Raw genomic sequence first — 25,701 nt, 5'->3', positions numbered from 1 at the left:
AGATTGACAGAGTTGCTCTTGAAACCCCAAAGCCATGGTTTTGATACTGAGCATTGCAGGAGAGGGTTCCTTCTGGTGCACTAAGTGAGAATGAAGAAAAGTTGTCCCAGGCACAGAACACTCCTGCTTTCTGTGACCCTGACCCTAGAGCCCAGGGAGGGTGGTCAGAGGGGCCTCCTACTGGGTGAGTCACGCAGAGCGCAGCTTGCTAATCATCATCCTGTTCAAAAACAAAAATGTTGGGAAGGAAGCCACTGGTACTTCATGCCGTGAAACACTCATTTATTTATTTCACAAATGTTGAATAGTATAGTGGGTGGAATGGGACCTCCCCAGAAGATAATGTCTGCTTTCTAAAACCCCACACCTGGGAATGTTAGCTTATTTGGAGAACGAGTCTTGGCAGGTATCATTATATTCAGGGTCTCCAGATGGGGTCACCCTGTGTTACCTGGATGGGCCTTAAGATCAGTGGGAAGTGTCCTTGTAAGGGACAGAAGCAAGACAGAAGAAGAGAAGCCCATATGAAGACAGAGGCAGAGAGCTGAGTGATGCGGCCTCAAGACAAAGAATGCCAGGGGTTCCCCAGAAGCTGCCAGAGTCAAGGAAGGCTCCTCCCCTAGAGGAGGCCCCCCCTTCTAGAGGCTTTGGAGGGACCACAGACACCTTGATTTCAGACTTCTGGCCTCTGAGACTGTGAGAGAATAAATTTCTGTTGCTTTAAGTCAACCATTTGGTGGTAATTTGTATTATAACAGCGGCCCTAGGAAATGAGTCCAGATACCGACTACACATTAGGCTGGGGCTTCCTGTCCTGCTGTCGTCATGCTAGGAGGCAGAAGGCTTGTCTGCTTTCAGGCGTACTGGAAGAGTGGGTTTGCCTACAAGTCCCCAAGCAGTGATGCTCTATTCGGAGCCATGGGCAAGGGCATGTAGACCTGGGCCCAAACCCTGACTCTGGCCCTTTCCAACACATACAAGGTCCTGGGTACTATTCTTCCCCTTCTCAACCTCAATTTTCCTATTTGTAAAATTGTGCTGTGTTGCCTACCTCTGCTGGGTTTGGGGTGAAAATTAAGTAACCTAATGGCTGCAGAGTGCTTAGGACAGATCCTGGCTTATAGGAGGCACTTGGCAAACAGTGGTAAGGATTGCAATTTTTGGAATCAAAATAGAAGACTGTCATAGAGCTATAGCTGAGACAGCATAACTGTAGAGATAAACTTAATCAAACACTTAAAACCTATAGTGTTCGTACATGATAGCTTTACTCCAAAAATGGAGCATTAAACTTTTTTACTTTAATAAAGTATTTTATCTAAATAGCACTTACTTCAGTTCTTCTTTTGTCAAAGACACACTTCCATGTGTCTGTCCTCACCACAAGCCATTCTGATTGCATCTTCTCTCCAAACTCTTTCTAACTCACACACATTTGCTCTAATGCAAATTTTTGTCTGTAGTAGATACTTGATGTCTCCCTGTTTAAACAAGGCCTTCCGAATGTTCTTAAACATCCCTGCTGCCCCCTGTGCCCCATTCCCCAGTGCCATTTTGAGTATTGTTCAGTTAAAGTGTTGTCCGGTTGGCTTGGCAGGTCTGAACGATTTCAGCTACCTTCATACGAACTGCTTCGAACTGTCCATCTACGTGGGCTGTGATAAATATCCACATGAGAGCCAGCTGCCCGAGGAATGGGAGAATAACCGGGAATCTCTGATCGTGTTCATGGAGCAGGTATACTGCGGGTGTGTGGCTGGGATGAGGGGGACTAGCTGGGGGATGAGGCTGCCGAGGTGGCTGAAAGTATGGGATGGAATTAGAGCTTCCGACCTTGGCCGTCATCCTGGGCCAGCACAGTGCTGCGAGGAGCCACTGTGTGTTGACACTTGAGCAGGCCCCAGGGAAGAGAGCTCTAAACCAATGGTCATTGTCCCCACTGGCCTGGAGCAATTGGGACTGGTTCCTGAGCTCTCTGATGCTGCTCTGCAGGGAACAGGTGCTATGAGTTTGAGCCAATGTGCCCAGGCCCCTTGTCTCAGTCTACTCCGGCTGCCATCACAAAACACCACGGACCAGGTGGCTTACAAGGCAGACTTGCAGCTCTGGAGGCTGGAAGTCTGAGAACAAGCTGCCCACAGGGTCGGTGTCCTTGGAGGCTTGTCTCCTCGGCTGCCTTCTTGCCACCTCTTCATGCGGTGGTTATCCCTCTGTGCATGCGCCTCTGTGTATGAGTCCAAATTTCCTCTTAGGAGGACGCCGCCTTAACAGCCTCATTTTCGCTTAATTACCTCTTTGAAGGCTCCATCTCTAAATAGTCACATTCTGAGATACTGGGGTTAGGGCTTCAACATATGAATACGGGGGGTCGGGGTGGGGTGGGGACACAACTGAGTCCCTAACACCCTCCCAGGCCTTCAGAGTCACTGTTGCAGGTGGCAGGGGTGAATGACCTGGGAGCAGCTTTAACAAGTACCACTGGGCTCTGCTGTCCAGCTGGGGAGGGGCTGCTGCTGCCTCCACTGAGAACCTTGGACACCTCCCTGCCGTAGGCTGTCAAGGACACATCCATCTTGCAGCATTAGTGAATTCACCAGTTCTAGTTCTGCGACTAACCAAACAATATCCAGGCCCCACTAAGGAACAGACTAACTGGAAAGTAATGGATTAAACAGAAACAAGTGTCAAGCCTCAGGGCTCCTGCTTTTTCTAAGTGTTAATTCTGACTGCACCTTAACCTCCATCCATTAGGAAGTAAGACCCTGAGGCTGGACACAAGGTTCCCCTTCCATGGGTTGTGCTCAGGAGTCAGAAGGCACATTCAGCCCATGGCTTTGGCTGGCACTTTTGGCTGCACTTCTGCATAGGGGGCAGAGGTTGGCACCAGGATTTAGCATCTGACTCTGTCCCATGATGGTCTTGGGAGACCCAGCCCCCAGTGAACTTCTCTGACACAGAAGGATGTGAGTCTATTTTTCCTTCTTAGGGGAACCTCTCACTCAAGGAATTCCTGTTCCCACCCTGGAATTTTGTAAGAGAAGGCTCTTTTTCTTTTGCATCTCTGTAAAGAGAAAGACTTGACTGTAAGAACCTGATCAGTCTTAAGTAATGATGCCATAGCCAAAGGGCCTCCTATGGATAAAATGCCCAGTCCTCAAAATATGCGTAAAGTCATTGGTAATGATGGAATGTCACCTTGGATTGGCACATCATTCTACAGGTGGGGAAACTGAGGCATAAGGTTTGAGTGCATGGCATGACACAAGTCATTGGAAGGGTCTATGCATGGAGTTGTCATCTATAGGAAGGTTTCTTTGCATTGTTTCTTTTCCCTCTGACTTTTAAGTCAGCAAGTCCCACAAAGTCAATAAATGTGCCTATAAAAATTAAATTTCAGTTTTTAGTAAATGTGTTTCTGTGAACCGTCTCGGATCCTAATATTTTTTGAGCCTCTGGACATTCTAATGGAAGACTTTCTGGTGCAAGAACCCAAAAGAAATGCAGAAGTTTACATTCCAAATCCACACAGAGCCAGGTGATCCTATAACCGGAGGACTCCTATTTTTCTGAGATAATTAAATTGGTTTTTTTCTCTTCTTTCCTCCTTTCTCCTTTCCCCTGCTTCCCACTTAGCCCTTTTTGAAATGCAAAATAACCTGTCACTTCCCCCTCAGCAGACATTCCCTGCAGGGCAAGCTCATCTGTGCTCCAAGGCAGACTGCCCACCTCCAGGGGCTGGCCTCGGAGGGCATGCCGAAAGCATGCCCACTGGCCACTTCTACAACTTATTTCTGCCCAGGAAGGTGCCAACTCAACTGTCTGGTAGATAAGACACCAGGCTAGCAGGGGGACCCCTGCCTTTGCTCACTAGCCCCCTCCCCTTATAAAAGTATCGGCTTTTTGCTCCAAAGGAGAAGTGGCACATTTTAAAGCAGGATGCTTCCCTAATGCTAGCTTGAGAAATAAGTTCACTTTTCTTACACTAAGACCTCGCCCTTGTTAATTGAACCTGACATGCAGCGAGCAATGAACCTGCTTTTCGGTTCCAAGCCTTCTGAGCAAGACGTGGTGCTGTGTGAGTTCTTGGTGGGAACTGGCCAATGGTGGGTTGACAATGGCGGGTTGACAGCCCACTCCATTGTGCCGGTTGTGTCCAGAGCTGGTCAGTGACCTCACCCTGTGTCTCATGTTCGCTGAGCAGGTTCATCGTGGCATTAAAGGCTTGGTGAGAGATTCACATGGAAAAGGAATCCCAAATGCCATTATCTCCGTAGAAGGCATTAACCATGACATCCGAACAGGTAACTGCAAATGTGTACAGACTGTCTCTTGGTAAGAAATACCTATTTTTTTAGGCGTTTTACTTGGGTTACAATCATGAAATGACTGCCAGAAATGTCTTACTCAGAGCCAAATTACAGCCTCCTTCCTTTAAATTTCCCACTTTTCAAGAGACCCTTGAAAGGGAGGTTTTCAGCCTGTGCTTCCTGGTTGCTCGCCGTCCCTTTCACAGGATGGTCATGCAGCAGCCAGCTGACCTCCAGGCGCAGCGGAAGTTTCTAAGGAGTTGAGGAAGCAGCTCTGTCTCTATGGAGTTGTTGCATCTGCAGGCAGCTTAGCTCTCAGACCAGGTGGAATGTGGCCTGTGTCCATGAGTGCAGAGGGGCCAGGGAGCGAGGGAGCCAAGCTGCTCCGGAGAGGGAGAAGCCGTAGACTGGGCGACTTGTGGAGGAGTGGAGTTTGAAGGGACCAGCAGCAAGAGGACAGCTGGAGGGGTGGGTTGGGACTGGCTAGAGAGGATGCAATTTTTCCATTAAAGCACAGGAAATCACTAAGCGTGATGTCTTAGGAAGACTCAGGTGTCTGTAATGTGAAGGATAGGATAAGAATAACAGTAACAATAAATGTGGGCATCTCCTATATGCCACTCTCTTCATAGCATTCTTGTATTAACTCTGTCATTTAACTCCATCATTCCTCACATAAATTGTATTTTCTTGATGCTGTCATTAGATGAAATGCGTCAGGGAGACTCAGCTCCCACTCACTGGAAGGGATGAGTGTCTGGTGGTGTTAACTAGTCAGGGTTAGCACGCATGATTCCCTTTTGAATGGAGGGTACAAAATTCTAGGAACTTGGATAATCTGAGGGTCAGAGGATGATCTCTAACAGTCAGTGCTGACATCTTATTCCAACTCTCTTTGCTGTGGAAGAAAAGAAATTGTAAGACCCAGGGTTTTATAAACCAAATATGAAGTGGCCATACCACGTCAGGACAGCAGAAGGCTGCCCCTGGATCACTCAGCAACAGCAGGAACAAGGAGCTATTCCCCACACGATCTGTTCTCAAAGAACGCTCATACATGCTTTCTCTCAGTTGTTTTCACCTTATCCCTTCGAGGGAGACAGGCCATTCTTTCCCACTTATTCAGATGAAAAACAGAAGCTCAAGGAGGGCAGTGACCCACTGATGGTTAAGGAGTAAGTGGGGTTTGGCTTCAGGTCTCCGACCCCCAGGTGGGCTGGAAGATGCCCTGCAGGTGCCCCTCAGGGTCCCAGAGGACTCTGCCCTGTTCTTTGCTGGTTAGAAAGTGGTATGAAAATAAGGTGCTTGACAAGTCCAGGTTTTTCTTTTGTGCCACAGGGCTGTCGTGACCTGGGATGCCCCACTTAAAACTGAAAATGCTGTGTCCCACTCCCCACCCCTGTCCTAGGCAAACAGGGCTGACTGTCCCATGATCTGACTTCCCACTGCTCCCCGTGGACTGACAGCTACACAGGGGGTCATCACAGCGGCACCTCTGTCCACCTGCACGGGGGGTCATCACTGCGGCGCCTCTGTCCACCTGAACCTTCTTCCCTGGGGGGTCCCTGGGTTCCTGCCTCCTCCCTTTCAGGTCTTTGCTCAGATGTCACCGTCTCAGTGCAACCAACCCTGACCCATATGAGCACGGCACACCTCCCCGCTGCCCTGTTGGTCCCTCTTACCTGCCCCAACTTTATCCCTTCCCTGTGGCATGTCTCCCTTCTAACACACCATGTAATAGGCTCATGTGTACTCTGCTCATTATTTGTTTCTGTCTCTTCGCCCCCACGAGGTCAGGAGCCCTTGACTATTTTGTTGGTTTGTTCCTCAATGTATTAGGAGCACCCTGCCTGGCCACTTCTGAGCAGTGGATGCTCGATAAATACTTGTTGGTGAATGGGCGGATGAACAGTCCATGATGTTCCAGGATTACCCAGTGAGTGGCAGAGCTATGATTTGAGCCAAGCACTGGAGACTTCAAATCTGGTGCTCCTTCCTTTATTTCCATGCCATTTTTCTTGAACAGGGAGGAGAGGCTCCTTCTCTGCAAACTGTTCCCATGATCCTATCGTGCCAACAAAAGATCCCATTCCACCCGCCAGGAAGCAGACTTTGGGACATTAGGATGAGGTGAGGCTGGCGTTCAGACCTGGCCCATGTATCCTTCATTGCCAGGCTCCCTAGCAGTGGGCCCGGCATAAAAGACCAAATATGTAAATGGGTGAAATGTGTCTAAAATGCCACAAAATAGTAGATTGCTGTGTAATGCCATAAATTGCATTTTTCCCATCTAGTTACTGATTTCTTTGCTCAATAATATTTTCTGAACATTCCTACCATTTGTCACTGATCTTATAGCCATGAACCATGAGGCTTCACACTGAATACCGTGGAATTTTGTACGTAGTAGCCCCTCATAGGTGTTCATTTTTTTCATATATTTATTCACTATTCCTTAATTAATTCAGCAAATGTAGATTGCATAGCTGGAATGTGCCAGAGACCACGCAGAGTGTTGGCGATCATTATGCATGAAAGGCTGTGTGATGTGGTTCTGCATAGGATTTGTATTTTAAACATTACAAATGAAGCTCCTTTGAAATGACAATTCTAAAAGAGCCTAGAACATTCCTTGACTATTTAGTGCTTTGTATGCAGTGTGAGAAAATGTGGGAGTTTTGAACTGAGTGGGAGATAAAAAGACCCTGGGGCCTCATAAGCCAAGATAGAATACTTTGCCTAATGGGTGCTGAGTTTCAAGCCCCTGCAATCAAGGAGACAGTTTTGATGAGCTAATGGAAAATGCATCTCCCTCCCTTGATTTTCCCCTCTATAAATAATTTCCCAGTGTATTCTCCTGACAGATAAACTCCATACTTTACACACGGCTCTTTTTTCTGTTTCACAATCTTTCGGTTCTCAAGAAAAGCTCTGAATTTGCCTTGATTTCTGTCTGAGGTTTATGTGATCTGACAAGTTTTATTTCGGGATGGATTTTGCATAAAATAAACAGGCGTATTAAATGGAATTCCACAGGGAGGGAAGCTGGTAGGAATGCTTTGAGTTAGATGCATATCAGTATGTTAGACAGACACCTGGCTCACCGTTCCACATATCTGTCCTTTGCTTGGGGGGTACTGAACTGACCTGCTCATGTGTGGACATTCTTTGGGCCTGAGTTGCCCCTTCTGCCCATGTATAGGAGATGTGTCAGGGTGGCAGGAGAAATTATAAGGAAAGACGCAAACCTTCTTAGAAGGTCAGAAGGTTTTGCAAAAGCTTCGGAAGGGCAAAGGGTAGATAACAAGGGAATGTAAAGGAATTTATCTAGATGAATTTGTTTACTTATGTCTCCAGAAACCAACCTTTGATCATTTGCACACAGGACTGCTCTCTACTCGGGGGGTCGACAATGTTAATTACCCACAAATTGTGTTTGCTCCAAGCCTTTGTCATTAAATCTGTACTAAATAAATACAAACGTCTCTGGCTTATGGGGGCTGCAGTCTCGTCAGTGGTGCTAAGCCGTGCAGTCCCCTAGCCACACGCTCAGGCAAAATGCCTGTGTCTGCATACCTCTTTCATCCATCGCTTGGCCAGAGTCTGCAGGACAGGCTTGGCATGCATGAATGACCGGGATGCCCATTATGTGTTGACTTCCACTGCAGCTCCCTAGAAGGTTCACCCTGAACACAGACCTGAGCACTCATGGGGACAGCAGCCCAACACTGCATCTCCTGCTTTTCATAATGTGAGTGATTCCAGACTTTTCCAGTGGCTAGAGACAGAAGCAGAGAAAATGAGAGCCTCAAGGAAGACATGGGGAAAACAGCCAAGAACTGAGGACAGCGTGCCCTGCCAGGCCAGTGAGGGCATCAGGCAGATCCATGTCTCTGCAGTAGAAGCTTTGAGATGACATGGCCAACACCCCTCATTCTGACTGTGTGAACCCACACACAGTCCTGATCGTTGTATTCATTCTTTTGACCTTTCTTATTGAGCTCCTACTGTGCACCAGACTAGAAATACTGCGGTGAGCAAAACAAATATGGCCTCTAAAAGTACACATTCTAGTGAAGGAGACCTAGAGATAATTCCAAAGGAAGATTTAAAAGTTTACTACACACTATGATCCGTGCCATGAAAAAAATAAATCAAGTGATATTTACAAATAGATGGGAAAGCCAAGGAAGGGTCCCTCCCTAAGGGACATACACAGGCTGGCCTTTAGAAGAGCAGAGAATAGCATTCCAGTTGGAGGGAACAGGAATTGCAAAGGCTCAGAGTCAAGAATCAAGGAACAAAAGGAAGACTTGTGTGGCTGGAGAGAGGCCAGCTGGGAGCAGTGGAGTGCAATGATGTGGAAGGGGCCCCCAGGACCTGCGTTGGGTTTTACTCTAAGCACTGAGCCCTTATCTGAATGGGGTGAACCCTCAGGGGGGACACTGTCTCCACCTGCTTGTCTATTTCTCCTCAAAAATTAGAGGGCTTACCTGACAGGGCCACAAGGACAGAACAAATTTCTTGAAAATTAGTAAGAATAGCTTTCATTATTAAAAACAAACTCAGAACTGGTGTGGTGGCTCATGCCTGTAATCCTTGGCACTTCGGGAGGCCGAGGCAGGCGGATCATGAGGTCAGGAGTTCGAGACCAGCCTGGCCAATATGGTGAAACCCCATCTCTACTAAAAAAAACAAAAAAATAAAAAAATTAGCCGAGCGTGATGGTGCACACCTGTAATCCCAGCTACTCGGGAGGCTAAGGCAGGAGAATTGCTTGAACCCGGGAAGCAGAGATTGCAGTGAGCTGAGATCATACCACTGTACTCCAGCCTGGGCGATAGAGTGAGACTCTGTCTCAAAAAAACAAAACAAAACAAAAAACGAACTCTAGGCATTTAAATGGAATCTTGCAAGGCCTGACTTTACAAAAGGTGAGAGGAAGTGGACCTGGCACAGGAGTTGGGAACAGCAGTGGGAACAGTATATGCAAAGCCCCGAGGTGTGAGATGTGTGTGTCCTGAGACACCACTGCAAGGCACTGAGAATGGCTGGAACAAAGGGGTATGAGATACAATAGGGGAGGGCAGGAACTGGGACCCCAGAGGCTCAGGCCACCCAAGGACTTTGGATCTCATCGCCATGTGGCCCTGCGGTAACAGCAGGTTTAGGGAGTAAGCACCATGATGTGTGTGAGAAGGCCAGCGACAGCACAGAGGGTGGACTGGGGAGGGGGCAGGGAGGGCTTCTTCTGGCTTTTGCGGGGATAAGGGGACTCACAAAGGCTTCTTATTAGAAATATGAACTTGAGCCAGTTATGCTGATAACCATTAATTGTGGGTTTCTTTCACTGCTCAGCTTACTGAACACCTCCCTTGATGAGAACCTGGGCTGCCCCCTCCCTGAGGTATTTCAACTAACTTCCAAGTGCCATTGAGTCAGGTGCTCCCACTGAGAGGTTTGCTTCCAGGGGCCTCCAAAGTCCAACGCCCCACAACAGCTGTTGGTGGGGGCAGGCTCTCGGCCTTAACTAATCCCCTCTGAGCACCCTTGGTAGTTGAGACCTAATATGCTCTGCTTCTCAGGCCAGTAAGCCACGTGCTCTCCTGGTTGCTCACTTCTCTCCAGCCCATTCAGATAAACCAATGTTCAGACCTGTTCAGTGTTCAATCCAGGAGGATAAACAGCACGCATGTTGAGCACAGAAGAGGAAAACATGGGCTCTTCAGGCGCCTACAGCTTTAATACAGGGGCCGAGGCAGGAAGCGGAGGCCATTTCCACTCTCAAGGACATACTGCCTGGTAGCAGGCAGAGGGCAGAGGACAGGGAGGGCATGTGGAGGAGGTGGCTCGCTCAGGCTTGTCAGGGACTGTGGGGACCCTGAGGGAGATCTCCAAAGACAAACTTTGCTGCGAGGCTCGAGTCACCTGATGGTATAATTCAGCCTGTCGATGTGCTCCTGAAAAGGTATAGCGTGGCATTTTATTTAGTTGAAGAACTTGCCATTTCATTAAAAAAAGACCCAGGACACAGCACCAAGAAATGCCAGGGAGCCGCCCACCTGAGCGCGTACCTGGGCCTCTCAGATGGAGTCCTGTTTTCCATTCAGCTCCTTAATGATGTACATGTGGCAAACAACTGCCTCCATATTTCATTTCCCATCATGTCCTGTGCTCCTGTGAGCTCAGTGTATTGCACGGGGTGTCTTGGATGAATTGAGATTAGAATGTGCATGATTTCAACATGATGCTTCAAAGTGTTATAGATCTGTATGTGGGAGACGTATATTTACAAACACACACATAGTTTTCTTCCATCCGTTAGAAGACTTCAGGACTTGTTAAGACAAGCAAACCTTGACCAGGGCCTACTTAGTACTTGATCAAACCCAACCTTTTCTCTACCTGGCTCCAAAACTTTAGACTGGGCAGGACATTCAGGTTGTCACAAGTGAAAGACTGCTGATTACTAGCCGTGTGACCTGGTGCAGGATACTACACCTCTCTGGGCATCAAATTACTCACGTAGAAAAGGGAATAAGCATGCAGCCTGCATCACAGAGTCACTTGGAGTGTTCAGTAAGCCAGTGCCAGCCTCATCTTTCTGTGTGTGGGTAGTGTTCCCCAGGATGGCCTCCGATGTCTCCTTTTCTGTCTCATGGTCTCTGATATGCTGTGGATCTAAATGTTCTCACCAGGCTGTAGGCTCTCTGGGAGGAGTGACCTCAGCCTAGAACCTGTCTTTTTTTTTTTTTTTTTGAGACAGAGTCTCACTCTGTCGCCCAGGCTGGAGTGCAGTGGCGTGATCCCAGCTCACTGCAACCTCCGCCTCCTGGGTTCAAGCGATTCTCCTGTCTCTTCCTCCAGAGTAGCTGGGATTACAGGCGCCCACCACCACACCCAGCCTCCCAAAGTGCTGAGATTACAGGCGTGAACCACCGCGCCCACCACAGGGATCCAGCCTGGAGCTGAGGATGGACCGGGTCACATTAGGCGCCTGGGAGGTAATCGGCCGGTAGTTACCTGGGAGGCATGGGCACCACCTCAGCTCCAGCATGGGTCTCATGGTCTCAAGGCTCCTCTGCCCCACAGCATCCATGTATAGATGGCCCTGCAACTCCCAAGTCTCTCCAGGCCCCAGCCAGGGAATGGGGTACAGGTGCCAGGGCCTCTCTGGGGCCATCTGACCTCAGTCCATGTAGTCCTTTCCTTCTCTTTCCAGAAGTGAAGAACCCACGCCTTTAAAAAATGGTTATTGTGTACTTGCAGCCATGCTAAGGCAGCCAGGAGGCCCTGCACTGATGGCTTTTCAAGATGGCATTTTGTGGCGAGGGCATACCGTTTGGAAGTTCAAGTTCATAATGAATGGCTCATATTGTCACAGAGCATTAGTGATCGGCTCTCCAGCTTTGCTCCTGTGTATTGACACTGCGGGGAGCCTATACCTCCCCTCTCTGTTAAAACCATTAAGGCAGCTTTCAGAGAGGAAAACATCTTGGCTTCCAAAATGCATTAAGAATTTGCATCTGCAGGAGCTCGGATTCCACATTGCCAGCCTGAGAGTCTCTCTCTGGCCCAGGGAGCTGGTCTTGGAGGAGGGCTGGCGGGATCTGCATTAGCAAGAGCTGCTCTGAGTCTCCCCTGGTTTTCTTTTTCACAGCCAACGATGGGGACTACTGGCGCCTCCTGAACCCTGGAGAGTATGCAGTCACAGCAAAGGCCGAAGGCTTCACTGCATCCACCAAGAACTGTATGGTTGGCTATGACATGGGGGCCACATGGTGTGACTTCACACTTAGCAAAACCAACATGGCCAGGATCCGAGAGATCATGGAGAAGTTTGGGAAGCAGCCCGTCAGCCTGCCAGCCAGGCGGCTGAAGCTGCAGGGACGGAAGAGACGACAGCGTGGGTGACTCTCCTGGGCCCTTGAGACTCGTCTGGGACCCATGCAAATTAAACCAACCTGGTAGTAGCTCCATAGTGGACTCACTCACTGTTGTTTCCTCTGTAATTCAAGAAGTGCCTGGAAGAGAGGGTGCATTGTGAAGCAGGTCCCAAAAGGGAAGGCTGGAGGCTGAGGCTGTTTTCTTTTCTTTGTTCCCATTTATCCAAATAACTTGGACAGAGCAGCAAAGAAAACCTGAGGGGAGTGAGAGAACTCAGCAAGCCAACCTGGGAATCAGAGAGAGAAAGAGAAAGAGGGGAGCCTGTCCGTTCAGAGCCTCCTGGCTGCATAGAAAAGGATTCTGGTGCTTCCCCTGTTTGCGTGACAGCAAGGGTTCCACACGCATTTGCAATTTGCACAGCTAAAATTGCAGCATTTCCCCAGCTGGGCTGTCCCAAATGTTACCATTTGAGATGCTCCCGGGCATCCTAAGAGAATCCACCCTCTCTGGCCCTGGGACATTGCAAGCTGCTACAAATAAATTCTGTGTTCTTTTGACAATAGCATCATTGCCAAGTGCGTATCAGTGAGCCTCTTGAAGCTGTTTAGTCTCTTTTTCAACAAAGGAGTGTGTTCAGAAAAGGAGAGAGAGGCTGAGATCATTCAGGAGTTTGTTGGGCAGCAAGCATGGAGCTTCTTGCACAAATTCTGGGTCCATAAAGAACCCCCAAACTCCCTGCTGATCCAGTAGCCCTGGAGGTTCCCCAGGTAGGGAGAGCCAGAGATGCCAGCCTTCCTGAAGGGCGAGATAATTTAGCCTGGATCTCTTCTTTTACCTGCTAGGACTGGAAAGAGCCAGAAGTGGGGTGGCCTGAAGCCCTCTCTCTGCTTGAGGTATTGCCCCTGCGTGGAATTGAGTGCTCATGGGTTGGCCTCATATCAGCCTGGGAGTTATTTTTGATACGTAGAATGCCAGATCTTCCAGATTAGGCTAAATGTAATGAAAACCTCTTAGGATTATCTGTGGAGCATCAGTTTGGGAAGAATTACTGAATTATCTTGCAAGAAAAAAGTATGTCTCACTTTTTGTTAATGTTGCTGCCTCATTGACCTGGGAAAAATGAAAAAAATAAAATAAAGCAAATGATAAGACCCTTCTGGTGTGTGTGGCTTTTCTGGGTAGGCTTGCAGCCACCCCACTACCTCTTTCTGAGGTTGGTCAGCCTAGACAAGGTGCCTGCTTAGGGGTGGCCATCCTGCACCCTCACTAAGCTCAGCACTGATGCTGACAGCACTATGTTCTCTGCCTCTTTCCCAGGAGAGACACATGTTTGGGACCCACTATTGGCTCTTGGAGATGCCAGTGAGCATCTTTAGAGAAAAGATTCTCATGTAGCTTTTGCACAATCTATACTCAGGGTCAGCTAACTTTTCTTTAAAAGGGTCAGTAAATATCTTAGGCTTTGCAAGCCATACAGTCTCTGTCATAACCACTCAGCTCTGCTATTGTAGCACAAAAGCAGACATATACAGTACAGAAATGAATGGGCCAGCACTTTGGGAGGCCGAGGTGGGCAGATTGCCTTAGGTCAGGAGTTTGAGACCAACCTGGATAACATGATGAAACCCTGTCTCTGCGAAATATACAAAAATTAGCTGGGCATGGTGGTACATGCCTGTAGTCCCAGCTACTCAGGTGGCTGAGGCAGGAGAATCATTTCAACCTGGGAGGCATAGGTTGCAGTGAGCCAAGGTCACACCATTGCACTCCATCCTGGATGACAGGGCAAGACTGTCTCAAAAAAGAAAAGAAAAGAAATGAATGGGCATGGCTGCATTCCAGTACGTCTTTATTTACAAAAACAGGTGGCAGCTGGATTTGGCCTGCAAGCTAAGGCATAGTCGGCTCCTGCTATAAGCCAGTGTTGGCCAATAGAACTTTCCGTGATGATGGAAATGTCCTTATTGTGTGCTATCAAATGCCACAGCGCAGGCCATGTGTGGCTATTGAGTACTTTAAAGGTGGTCAGTGAAACTTAAAAACTGGGTTTCTTGTATTATAGAATGTTAATTTAACTTTTAATAGCCACTTGTGGCTAAAGGCTACATATTGGACCACACAGCTCTCAACTAAGCCCATGGTAGGAAAATCTGACCCTCGCAGCAGTAGATATGGAGGTGGTGCTATAAAGCATTTAAAACTATAAACCACCTTTGTAGTTCAGAAGGTGGAGCTGCAGGGGTGAAAGAGACGATGGTGCAAGTGACCCTTCTGGGCCCTTGAGACATGTCCTGGACCCACAATTTAAACCTGAGCAATCCCACATTTGCTTGGAAGATTGTGGATTTTTCCAGTCCTTGCCATGCTGACCCAGAAGCCAGGTCCTGGCCCTTGGTGCCGAGGTGGCTCGGTCTCATTTCCAGTAGTCAGCTCTGGAACTTGCAGGGCTACTGCACACAGCCTACTGTGTCCATACCATTCTCAACCCTCCCTGCAGCCTTGTCACCAAACTGAGCCCATTTGCAGGCACTTTGGGCTCGCAGGCAGGGGCTCTGCGTTCAGGGCTGGCCAGGGCTGTTTGGTGTGTGATCTCAGGTCAGGCGTCCTCTCTGATCTCATCTACTCCTGCAAAGTAAAGCCCTCAGGCTTCATAGACTGTGAAGGTCAGGCTGGCTGTGGCGTCTGATGATTTCTGGCAGAGAGCCGACATCCTGGATTCCTAAAGCTCTGTTCTGTTGGAGTCACTTCTCTCCTCGGCCCCTCCATGACACAGTGGTTCCTCACTGGACCTTCAAGCCCACACCACCTTCCTTAACCCGGAGCCCGGAACCTCCCTCCTACTTGCCTTCTCTCCTGCTTTTCAGCCGGAATTACCCTCCTAGATCTTTCCCTAGGTTCAGCTTGGGCCTCTGCATATATTATCTCTCCTCACAGCTGAAAACCCTCCTGCTTGTCTCCAGTCCTGTCTCAAATGCCACCTCCTCCAGGAAGCCCTCCCCCTCTCAGGACCATGGTGATTTCTTACTCCTTTGAACAAATCTGCAGAGCCCTCAGGGCCTCTCAGAGGAGTTGTGTTACTTCAGGTTCTCTCTGCTGTTGGTCTGGAAGCTCCCAAGGGCAGGACCTGCGTCCTCCTTGGTTCCCACTCCTCCTGTGGAGCCGCTCCCCACTGCAGCAGGTGCACCATGAACACGTGTGAAGCCGAGCCAGCTGCTGCCATGTGGTGCCCTGTTTGTAGGATTCCCTTAACACGTTCAGAAAACGTGACTTGAGAAATTGAAAATCTATACTTTGAATTTATTTGGTATCTTTTTACCTCTTGAAGAGTCTTCATTTTTATAAGTGAAATCTGGTACTTGACTGAGTAGAAACATGTCCAGAGATTGACAGGCTGTTTGAGATGTTTTTCTGCAGGATAAAATCAACCAACGTGGTGCGTCTCCTTCTGGCAGAGTCCAGTGCCTGTTTACAGTCTTCATCCTCCCACGTGGGTCCCAGGAGGGCCGCAGCGGCTTCACCCTCTTTCGTGTCTGTTTTATGTTGAGGGGCATTTAAGGAGCTGTGCAGAGAAGAAGCTCAAATCAGCATTTGTCAGCAATCACAGCCCACTTTCTATGAGTTTTGGAGCCCAGTCTTTACCAGGAACCCCTAGGCATTATTCAGTGTACACAAGGGCATTACAACACCTTGAAACTGTCATGTGATGTTAGCACACAATCATGCCAGGAAAGAGTCCCAGGTTTGCAGGTTCTGAATCAGCTCTGGAGGCTGCCACCCTGCCTGAAGAAGCCCACATGTCCATACCACTTTGTGCTGTGTCCCCGATCCCAGTGGGTGGTCACAGTGTGAAGGGAGCTGCTGCTTACGGAGCCACAGCCCAGCAGGACTGGCCAGAAAGAGGCAGAGCCTGGCTCACAGCAGCCCAAGTCTGCCTCTGCTACTGAGCTCTGTGTACTAGGGCGACCTCTCCTGAGACCATGGGGGCTCTTCCTCCTGTCTGTTGATCCCCGACACATAAACACATCCCCAACTTCCCAGCGAATTCACAGGAAATCAAGGGAAAATCAGGAAAAAAAATTCATGGCCCACCGTGGTGGCTCACGCCTGTAATCCCAGCACTTTGGGAGGCCAAGGCAGGTGGATCACGAGGTCAGGAGATCGAGACCAGCCTGGCCAACATGGTGAAACCCCATCTCTACTAAAAATACAAAAATTAGCCGGGCGTGGTGGTACATGCCTGTAATCCCAGCTACTCAGGAGGCTGAGGCAGGAGAATCATTTGAATCCGAGAGGTGGAGGATGCAGTGAGCCGAGATCATGCCATTGCACTCCAGCCTGGGCAATAGAGTGAGACTCCATCTCAAAAAAAAAAAAAAAAAAAAAAAGAAAAAGTTCAGAGAGCTAAAACACATGGGGCGGAGCCTTCCAGTACATTCTGGTGTAGACAGAGGACAATGGCAGGTCTTTAGAACTGAGGGGCAGCCATGAGGTCAACGAGCCTGGGGATGGCACCTAGGCTTCCTCCTGTAGGCCAACTCTGGTTTATTGGTAGTCCTTGCTCGGAGCTCTGTGTTAAGAATTCTGAGGCAGAGAGCTGGCTTAATGAAGAGATGCTCCAACTGATTACCTATGTCTGCTCTGGGTATGGCAAGGGTGAGGGCAAGGATGCCTGCTGTCTCCATCCCTGAGCTAGTCTAGTCCCCCTGGGGTTAGAGATAGGAAAAATGAGGCCCAGGGAGGGGCATGAAGTGTCCAAAGTCCCGTTTCAGTTCATGGCAGAGGCTGAACTCTCAGGACAGTGCTCTTTCCACTGCTTGACTGGGAACCTGTAATTAGGTCTTGGTGCAGGCCTGGAGGCAGCTGAGCCTCTTGACCTGCAGGGCCAGCTTTACCAGGAGCAGCTCACACCCTGGGCAGTGACAGAACATTGGGAACTATGGGTGCATTTCAGCAACCAGAGGATAAAGGATGGGGCCCTTGTGTGATGAATGTGGCTGGGGAATCTGTTAAGGAGGAGCTGATTGAATATGTAGCACATCCGGGGGAAGCTCATTGGGCCTGATTCTGGATGTCTTTTGCCATCATAGCTCCCTGTCAGCTTGAGATGACCTAAGAGCCAATGATGTCTTCACTTCCCAAAAGCTGACGGTTTTGATTTGCAGTTGGTAACACCCAATTTGATTTACGGTTGGTAATGTCCAATTTGATTTGCGGTTGGTAAGGCCCGATTTGATTTGCGGTTGGTAACGCCCATCCTATGTGCAGCTTCCACATCCTTTGTAGCCTGGTTGGTGTGCTGGGCACTGGGGGGATCAGCACCACCCTGGCATTTCTTGTTATCTAATCTGTCTCGAGAGCCAGCCTGACAGAGGAAGAGGATAGTGGCTCTACCCAGTGCTCACAGGTGCTGCGGGTAGTGGACTCTGTCCCTGCCTCACACATGTGTCAATATCTGCAGGGAAGGCCACTTTCTGGAGCCCTCTCCGAGCAAGGCTGAGTGGTGAGTATCCACTGAAATGTCAGTCTGTCGTTGTGAGTCAGCACTCGCCAGCCTCCCTTGCCTCCAAGGCCTTCAGGATAGTGGTCAGTAAAGCAAAGTGTCGGAGAGCAATACATTCATTGCTGTTCTCTTCAAATTATCTCTAAACAAGCATTTAAAAAATTCTCTGTTTTGAAATGCAAGTCAAAACCACAATGAGATACCACCTTACACCAGTCAGAATGCCTGTTGTTAAAAAGTCAAAAAATAACAAAAATAACAAAAAATAACTAGGAGATGTGCCACTCTCACCATAGCCCACTTTTGTTTCAGATCATTTTGATGCTGAAGGTCTAAGCATTTCAAATATATTACGTTGAATTGAATCCCTGTGACAATCTTAAGAGGCAGAGATTCCTATACGCATTTTAGAGATGTGGAAACAAGTCCTGGGGAGATGAGGTGACTTGCTTAAAGTCGCTCATTTGGCAAGAGGTGGCACTGGGACCAAACTAAAGCTCATCCACCGCAAAGCTCCATCTTTTTCTTCTGTATCCCATCCCCAGGGAAGTGTAGTGACACGGGTTAGGTCCCTGCACAACCTAGGATAAATTACGTACCTTATGAATCTCAGTTTATTCATCTATAAAATGGGCATAGTAGGCCAGGCATGGTGGCTCATGCCTGTAATCCCAGCACTTTGGGAGGCCGAGGTGGGGGGATCATGAGGTCAGGAGATCAAGACCATCCTGGCTAACACGGTGAAACCCTGTCTCTACTAAAAATACAAAAAAATCAGCTGGGCGTGGTGGCACGTGCCTGTAATTCCAGCTACTCGGGAGGCTGAGGCAGGAGAATCACTTGAACCTGGGAGGCGGAGGTTGCAGTGAACCGAGATCACACCACTGCACTCCAGCCTGGGTGGCAGAGAGAGATTCTGTCTCAAAAGAAAAAAAAATGGGCATGGTAAATAGGGCCTACCTTGCATGTCATGGGGCTCCAGTGAAAAGCATTTAGACAGGCACCCGGCACGTGGCAAGTACTGAGATGCAGAGCAGCTGCTGATTATTGTTTTCAGGTACTATGTTCCCAGCAGTGTGCTATTTCATATCCCTTGTCATCTTCACAACTACATTTAGAGGTAAATATTATTATTCCCATTTTTCAAATGAGGAAGCTGAGGCTGAGGGCATGCATAGATGTATGTAGTCAGATGTTCTGGTGTGGTTTTTCCAAGTTCATCACCAGGATGGAAGCAGCTGTTTTGATGCACTCCTTACTTTGCTCTTGAAGCCTGCATTAGCTGAGCGGTGAGGGAAGTGGGAGCTGAGCCTAGGAGGGAAGCAATCGGTTACAGAAGCAGGTTTCCTGGCCATGGAAACCCTTACTATGTGGGGTCAGCGTTCAATGAATTTTCATTGAAAATAATGGCCTCCTGTCTGACTCTGCCATGCTCTTCATCCTCCCCAAGCATGAGAACAGCTGTCAGGCTCCCTGTGGGGACTAGGGGGAGACGGCAAAGGCCATGATCCCATCCTTTGGGCATCGCTCTTTTCCAGCTCCTGGAAGCCCAGTGACTCCACAACATCAGGTTCCATCTCTGGGCCTTCTGCCAAACTGCAGGGAACAAACGGCACCGGGGCTGGGGCAGGAGCAAGAGAGGGGGCCTTGAGGTCCATGGAGAAAGGCAGCCCCCGGCCACTGGAGAAAGAAAAAAGCCCTCCTCACTGCACTTCCCTGGGGATGGGATCAAGAAGGAAAAGATGGAGCTTTTGGGTGGATGAGCTTTGGTTTGGTCCCAGTGTCACCTCTTAGCGTCTGGGTGACATTGAGCAAGTCACCTCATCTCCCTGGGACTTGTTTCCACATCTCTAAAATGCCTATAGTAAGCTCTGCCTCTTAGAATTGTCACGGGGATTCAATTCGACATAATATATTTGAAATGCTTAGACCTTCAGCATGGAAATAATCTGAAACAAAAGTGGGCTATTGTTAGAGCAGAGTGCAGCCTACTTTACAGAACAGACTAACAGTTTCTAAAAATGTTAACTATGGAGTTCCCATATGATCCAGTGATCCTAGTCCTAGGTATATACCCAACAGACATGAAAACATATGTCAACACAAAATGTGTGCACAAATGTTTACAGCAGCGTTATTTATGACAGCCAACATGTAGAAACAACCCAAATGCCAAGGTGTGAACAGATAAACAAAATGTGCATATTCAGACTGTGGCATATTATCTGGTAATGAAAAGGAATGAAATACTGATACATGCTACAACATGGATGAACCTTGAACACATTATGCTAAATGAAAGAAGTTAGTCACAAATGGCCACATATTGTGTGGTTCCATTTATGTGAACTGTCTGGAACAGGCAAATCGGTAGAGACAGAAAGCAGATTAGGGATTGCCTGGGGCTGGGGTGATAGGAGATTGAGGAGGTGTTGAGGTGGGTAAAGGCTAAGGGGTGTAGGCTTCCTTTTGTGGTTAAGTGTTTCAAAACTGATTGTGGTGATGGCTGCATAACTCTGAAAAGCCATTGTATATTCTCGACAGGTGAACTGTATGGTATAATTTATTTCACTTCAAGGATGTTTTTTAAAAAAACATAACCATACCTCATTAAATAGGCATCATTTTCAAATATGACATTCCAGGCAAGACTTTGGTAGCTGTAATAGTCCATTCTCCCATTGCTATAAAGAAATACCTGGCCTGTGAGGGGGGCTCATGCTGGTAATCCCAGCACTTTGGGAGGCTGAGGCAGGAGGATCCCTTGAGGCCATGAGTTCAAGACCAGTCTGGGCAATATGGCAATATCCCATCTCTACTAAAAATACAAAAAATTAGCTGGGCATGGGGGCATGTGCTTCCAGTACAAGGTACTCAGGAGGCTGAGGTGAGAGGATCACCTGAGCCCAAGAGGTCAAGGCTGCAGTGAGCTATGATCATGCCACTGTACTCTAGCCTGAGCAACAGAGTAAGACCCTGTCTCAAAAAATAAAAACAAAACAAAACAAAACAAAAAAATCCCCTGAGACTGGGTAATTTATAAAGAAAAGAGGTTTAATTGGCTCACAGTTCTGCAGGCTATGCAGGAGCATGGTGACATCTGCTCAGCTTCTGGGGAGGCCTCAGGAAACTTACAATCATTGCAGAAGGTGAAGGAGGTGCCAGCACTTCACATGGCTGGAGCAGGAGAAAGAGAGGGCAGGGGGAGGTACCACACTTTTAAATGACCAGATCTCATGAGAACTCTGTCATAAAAACAGCACTAGGAGGATGGTGCTACACCATTAGAAACCACCCCTATGGTTCAATCACCTCCCATCCGACCCCACCTCCAGCATTGGGAATTACATTTCAACATGAGATTTCAGTGGGGACACAGATTAAAACCATATCAGTTGCATAACCAACTTTTTGAGTTATATCCTAGTGAAAAAGGAGGACAGATTCCTACTATGCAAATAACCATATCAAGCCATACAAAGTCGGGAGCCTCAGGGAGAGTTTCTCAATTCAGGAATTAAAAACCAAGGCAAATAAAATTCACTTTCCAAGTTGGTTCTCTATAAGCGCATTCATATTCTGGAATAAACTGACACTTTACCTGAAGATAGGTATCAGGAGTCTGTGAGGTCAGGACTAATTGAATAATAATACTAAGATGTTATTAACCTGCAATACATTCACTGCTGTTCTCTTCAAATTATCTCTAAAAAAGCATTTTAAAAATTGTCTGTTTTGAAATGCAAATCAAAACCACAATGAGATACCACCTCACACCAGTCAGAATGGCTATTAATAAAAGGTCAAAAAATAACAGATGCTGGTGAGGTTGTGGAGAAAAAGGAACACTTATACACTGTAGGTGGGAGTGTGAATTAGTTCAGCCATTGTGGAAGATAGTGTGGCAATATCTCAAAGACCTAAAGACAAGAAATACCATTCGACCCAGCAATCCCATTACTGGGAACATAGCCAAAGGAATAGAAATAATTATATTATAAAGACACATTCACACAAATGTTCATTACAGCACTATTCACAATAGCAAAGACATGGAATCAACCTAAATGCCCATCAATGGTAGACTGGATAAAGAAAATGTGGTATATATGCACCATGGAATACTATGCAGCCATTAAAAAGAATGAGATCATGTCCTTTGCAGAGACATGGATAAGGCTGCAGGCCATTATTCTTAGAAAACTAATGCAGGAACAGAAAACCAAATCCTGCATGCTCTCACTTAGAAGTGGGAGCTAAATGATGAGAACACATAGACACATGGAGGGGAACAATGCCCACTGTGGAAGGTGGGAGGAGTGAGAGGATCAGGAAAAATAGCTAATACTTGGGTGATGAAGTAATCTGTACAACAAACCCCCATGACACGTTTACCTTTGAAACAAACCTACACATGTACCCCTGAACTTGAAATAAAAGTTAAAAAAATAAAATTCTCTGTTTCAATTGCCAATACAGAAAAGAATGATAGTTATAACCCTAAAAATCAAAAGTTTTATAAGGTCTTTCATAAGTTTTATGAGTGTAAGTTATCTGGAGACCAAAAACATCTGAGAAATGTTGCTTTAGGACCAAACTACTGTTTTCCTTGAAAGACAAGCACACACTGTTGTATTTCTCTATTAGTGTTGCTTCTAGCATAGTCTCAACAACTTATATCAACTACAATTTTAACTAAAGTAAATAATGTCTGTTTCATAGAGCAAATTGTGAAACATTAGTTGAGAACTGCTATCACGTACCAGCATTTTAGCAAATTAACAGCTCCTTAATTGATGCAACAATTTCTATAGCCATATACCTACCTCTCTTAAAGAACATCTACAAACAGCAAAAATGTACATGTTCACTAATATGGCCCAAAGCATTTAAAAATTAAGAAGCAAACACCTATAAATTCAAAATTATGCTGAATAATCAGTGTTTCAGTATTCATCTCAGGAATGATCTAGGCATCCCATGATTATCCGTTACTTAATGCGATTTAATATCATCGAAATGTTTGAATTACTTAAAGATCTTGGAAAGTATCTTCAGGCTGACACACTATAAAGCAAGTGAAACAGACTTTTGGTTTTCCCAGTGCATTTATGGTGTAGACAAGTTATGTTTACAGCATACTGGTTTATTAAGTATGCAATAGCATTATGCCTAAGAAAATGATGTAAATACCTTCATTAAAAATACTTTATTGTTGGCCAGGCATGGCGGCTCACGTCTGTAATCCCAGCACTTTGGGAGGCTGAGGCGGTGGCTCACTAGAGGTCAGGAGTCCGAGCCCAGCCTGGCCAACATGGCAAAACCCTGTCTTTATTAAAAATACAAAAATTAGCCAGGCTTGGTGGCATGTACCTGTAGTCTGAGCTATTTGGGAGGCTGAGGCAGGAGAATAGCTTGAACCCAGGAGGCAGAGGTTGCAGTGAGTCGAGATCGCGCCACTACACTCCAGCCTGGGTGACAGAGCAAGACTCCATCTCAAAAAAAAAAAAAAAATCTTTATTTTTAAAAGGACTAATGATCATCTGAATCTTCCAGGAGTCCTGATTTTTTTGCTGGTGGAAGGTCTTACCTCAGTGTTGATGGCTGCTAACTGATCAGGGTGGTGGTTGCTGAAGGTTGGGGTTGCTGTGGTAATATGTTCACAGCATATCCACAAATAGATTCCATCTTAAGAAATAATTTTTTTTTGCTTATCCTTAAAAAGCAACTCTTCATCAGTTAAAGTTGTATCATGAGATGGCAGCAATTCAGTCACATTTTCAGGGTCCACTTCTAATTCTAGTTCTTTTGCTGTTTCTACCATATCTGCTACAGTTACTGCCTCCACTGAAGTCTTGGACCCTAAGTCATCCATGAGGATTGGAAACAACATCTTTCAAACTGCTGTTAATGTTAATATTTTTACCTCCTCACATAAGTCACAAATGTTCGTAATGGCATCTATAATGGTGAGTTATTCCCAGAAAATTTTCAATTTACTTTGCCCAGATTCATCAGAGGAGTCACTATCTATGGCAGCTATAGCCTTAATAATGCATTTTTGAAATAAGAAGACTTGTACGACAAAATTCCTTCTTGATGCATGGGCTGCAGAATGGATGTGGTGTTAGTAGGCATGAAAACAACATTAATTTCCTTGTACTTCTCTGCCAGAGCTTGTAGGTGACCAGGTACATTGTCAATAAGCAGTAGTTTATCAACAATCTTTTTTTTCTGAGCAGTAGGTCTCAACAGTGTGCTTAAAATATTCAATAAACCATGCTATAAACAGATGTACTGTGATCCAGGCTTTGTTATTCCATTTATAGAGCACAGGAAGAGTAGATGTAGCATAATTCTTAAGGGCCCTAAGATTTTCAGAATGGCAAATGTACACTGGCTTCAACTTAAAGTCACCATTAGCCTCTAACAAGAGAGTCAGCATGTTCTTTGAAGCTTTGAGGTCAGGCATTGATTTCTCTCTAGCTATGAAAGTCCTAGATGACATATTCTTCTCAGGTAAGGCTGTTTTGTCTACATTGAAAATACATTGATTAGTGTGGCCACCTTCATCAGAGGTCTTAGCTAGATCTTCTGGATAATTTGCTGCAGCTTCTCCATTAGCACTTGCTGCTTCACCTTCTACTTTTATGTTATGGAGATGGCTTCTTTCCTTAAGCCTCATGAAGCAACCTCTGCTAGTTTCATGCTTTTCTTCTACATCATCCTCACTTCCCTCAGCCTTCATAGACTTGAAGAGAGTTGGGGCCTTGCTGTGGATTGGACTTTGGCTTAAGGGAAGGTTTTGGCTGGTTTGATCTTCTATCCAGACCACTCAAACTTTCTCCATATTGGCAATAAGGCTGTTTTGCTTTGTTATCACTTGTGTGTTCACTAGAGTAGCACTTTTAATTTCCTTCAAGAACTTTCCCTTTGAATTCACAACTTGGCTGTTTGCCACAAGTTACCTGGCTTTTGGCCTATCTTAGCTTTCAACATGCCTTCCTCACTAAGCTTAATCATTTCTAGCTTTTGGTTTAAAGTGAGAGATGTGCGACTTTTCGTTTCACTTGAACACTTAGAGGCCACTGTAGGATTATTAATTGGATTATTTTCAATATCGTTTTATCACAGGGAACAGGAAGGCCTGAGAAAAGGGAAAGAGATGGAGGAATGGCTGGTCAGTGGAGCAGTCAGAACACACACAGCATTCATTGATTAAGTTTGCCATATTACATGGGTGCAGTTCATAGTGCCTCAAAACAATTACAATAATAACATCAAAAATTACTAGTCACAGATCATCCTAACAGATAAAATCAGAATGAAAAAGCTTGAAATATTGTGAGAATTACCAAAATGTGATGCAGAGACACAAAGTGAACATAAGCTGTTGGAAAAATGGCACTAATGGACTTGCTCAATGCAGGGTTGCTACAAGCCTTCAATTTATAAAAAATGAGGTATCTATGAAGCACAGTAAAGCAAAGCACAATAAAATGAGGCGTGCCTGTGTACAGTCTTTCAGAATAATCATTCCATTTAGTTGAACACAAATTTACATTTTTTGTAGCCTTAAACATTAACTAGGAATAATGCTAGCTTATTTGAGCAGTAAACCTGAATAAGGTTAGGAAACAGTGTGTATAGTAGAATAAAATCTACCTCACGTTATGCATAGCATTAATTAGAAGGACATAGTTGTCTTGTTATTAATCAAAATATTAGACTAGTCTCATTTGCCAAAGATTTACCTTAATTATATGGATTCCTAAAATGCTTTTAAGTTAGCTTTGGCTGACACACTTCAAGTATTAAAAGTTTAATGTCCTTATTTTCTAGTAATTTAGGAAAATTTCATTTCTAGAAGTGTTTGTATTCCAACCAAAATATAGCTCTTTTTTTTTTTTTTTTTTTTTTTTTTGAGACAGAGTCTTGCTGTGTTGTCCAGGCTGCAGTGCAGTGGCGTGATCTTGGCTCACTGCAACTTCTGCCTCCTGGGTTCAA

General features: G+C 46.4%; 1 protein-coding gene across 4 annotated transcripts in view; it reads left to right on the top strand.

The window, feature by feature from the left end:
• The window catches only part of CPXM2 (carboxypeptidase X, M14 family member 2), a 147,159-nt gene extending 133,814 nt beyond the window's left edge, over positions 1-13,345 (top strand). Inside the window, exons 12-14 of one of the 4 annotated variants that reach the window (XM_002821236.5) lie at positions 1,598-1,737; positions 4,202-4,301; positions 11,968-13,345. In XM_002821236.5, the coding sequence (XP_002821282.4) occupies positions 1,598-1,737; positions 4,202-4,301; positions 11,968-12,221 (494 nt within the window). In that variant the 3' untranslated portion in view covers positions 12,222-13,345. Of the gene's footprint in view, positions 1-1,597; positions 1,738-4,201; positions 4,302-6,333; positions 6,601-11,174; positions 11,312-11,967 lie in introns of those variants that run through there. The other 3 variants (XM_054523002.2, XM_063727790.1, XM_054523003.2) reach the window with 3 other exon arrangements.
• Positions 13,346-25,701: the final 12,356 nt, after the last annotated feature.

Source organism: Pongo abelii, chromosome 8, assembly GCF_028885655.2.
Source record: "Pongo abelii isolate AG06213 chromosome 8, NHGRI_mPonAbe1-v2.0_pri, whole genome shotgun sequence".
Lineage (NCBI taxonomy): Eukaryota > Metazoa > Chordata > Mammalia > Primates > Hominidae > Pongo > Pongo abelii.
This window is presented reverse-complemented; position numbering and strand designations above follow the sequence as displayed.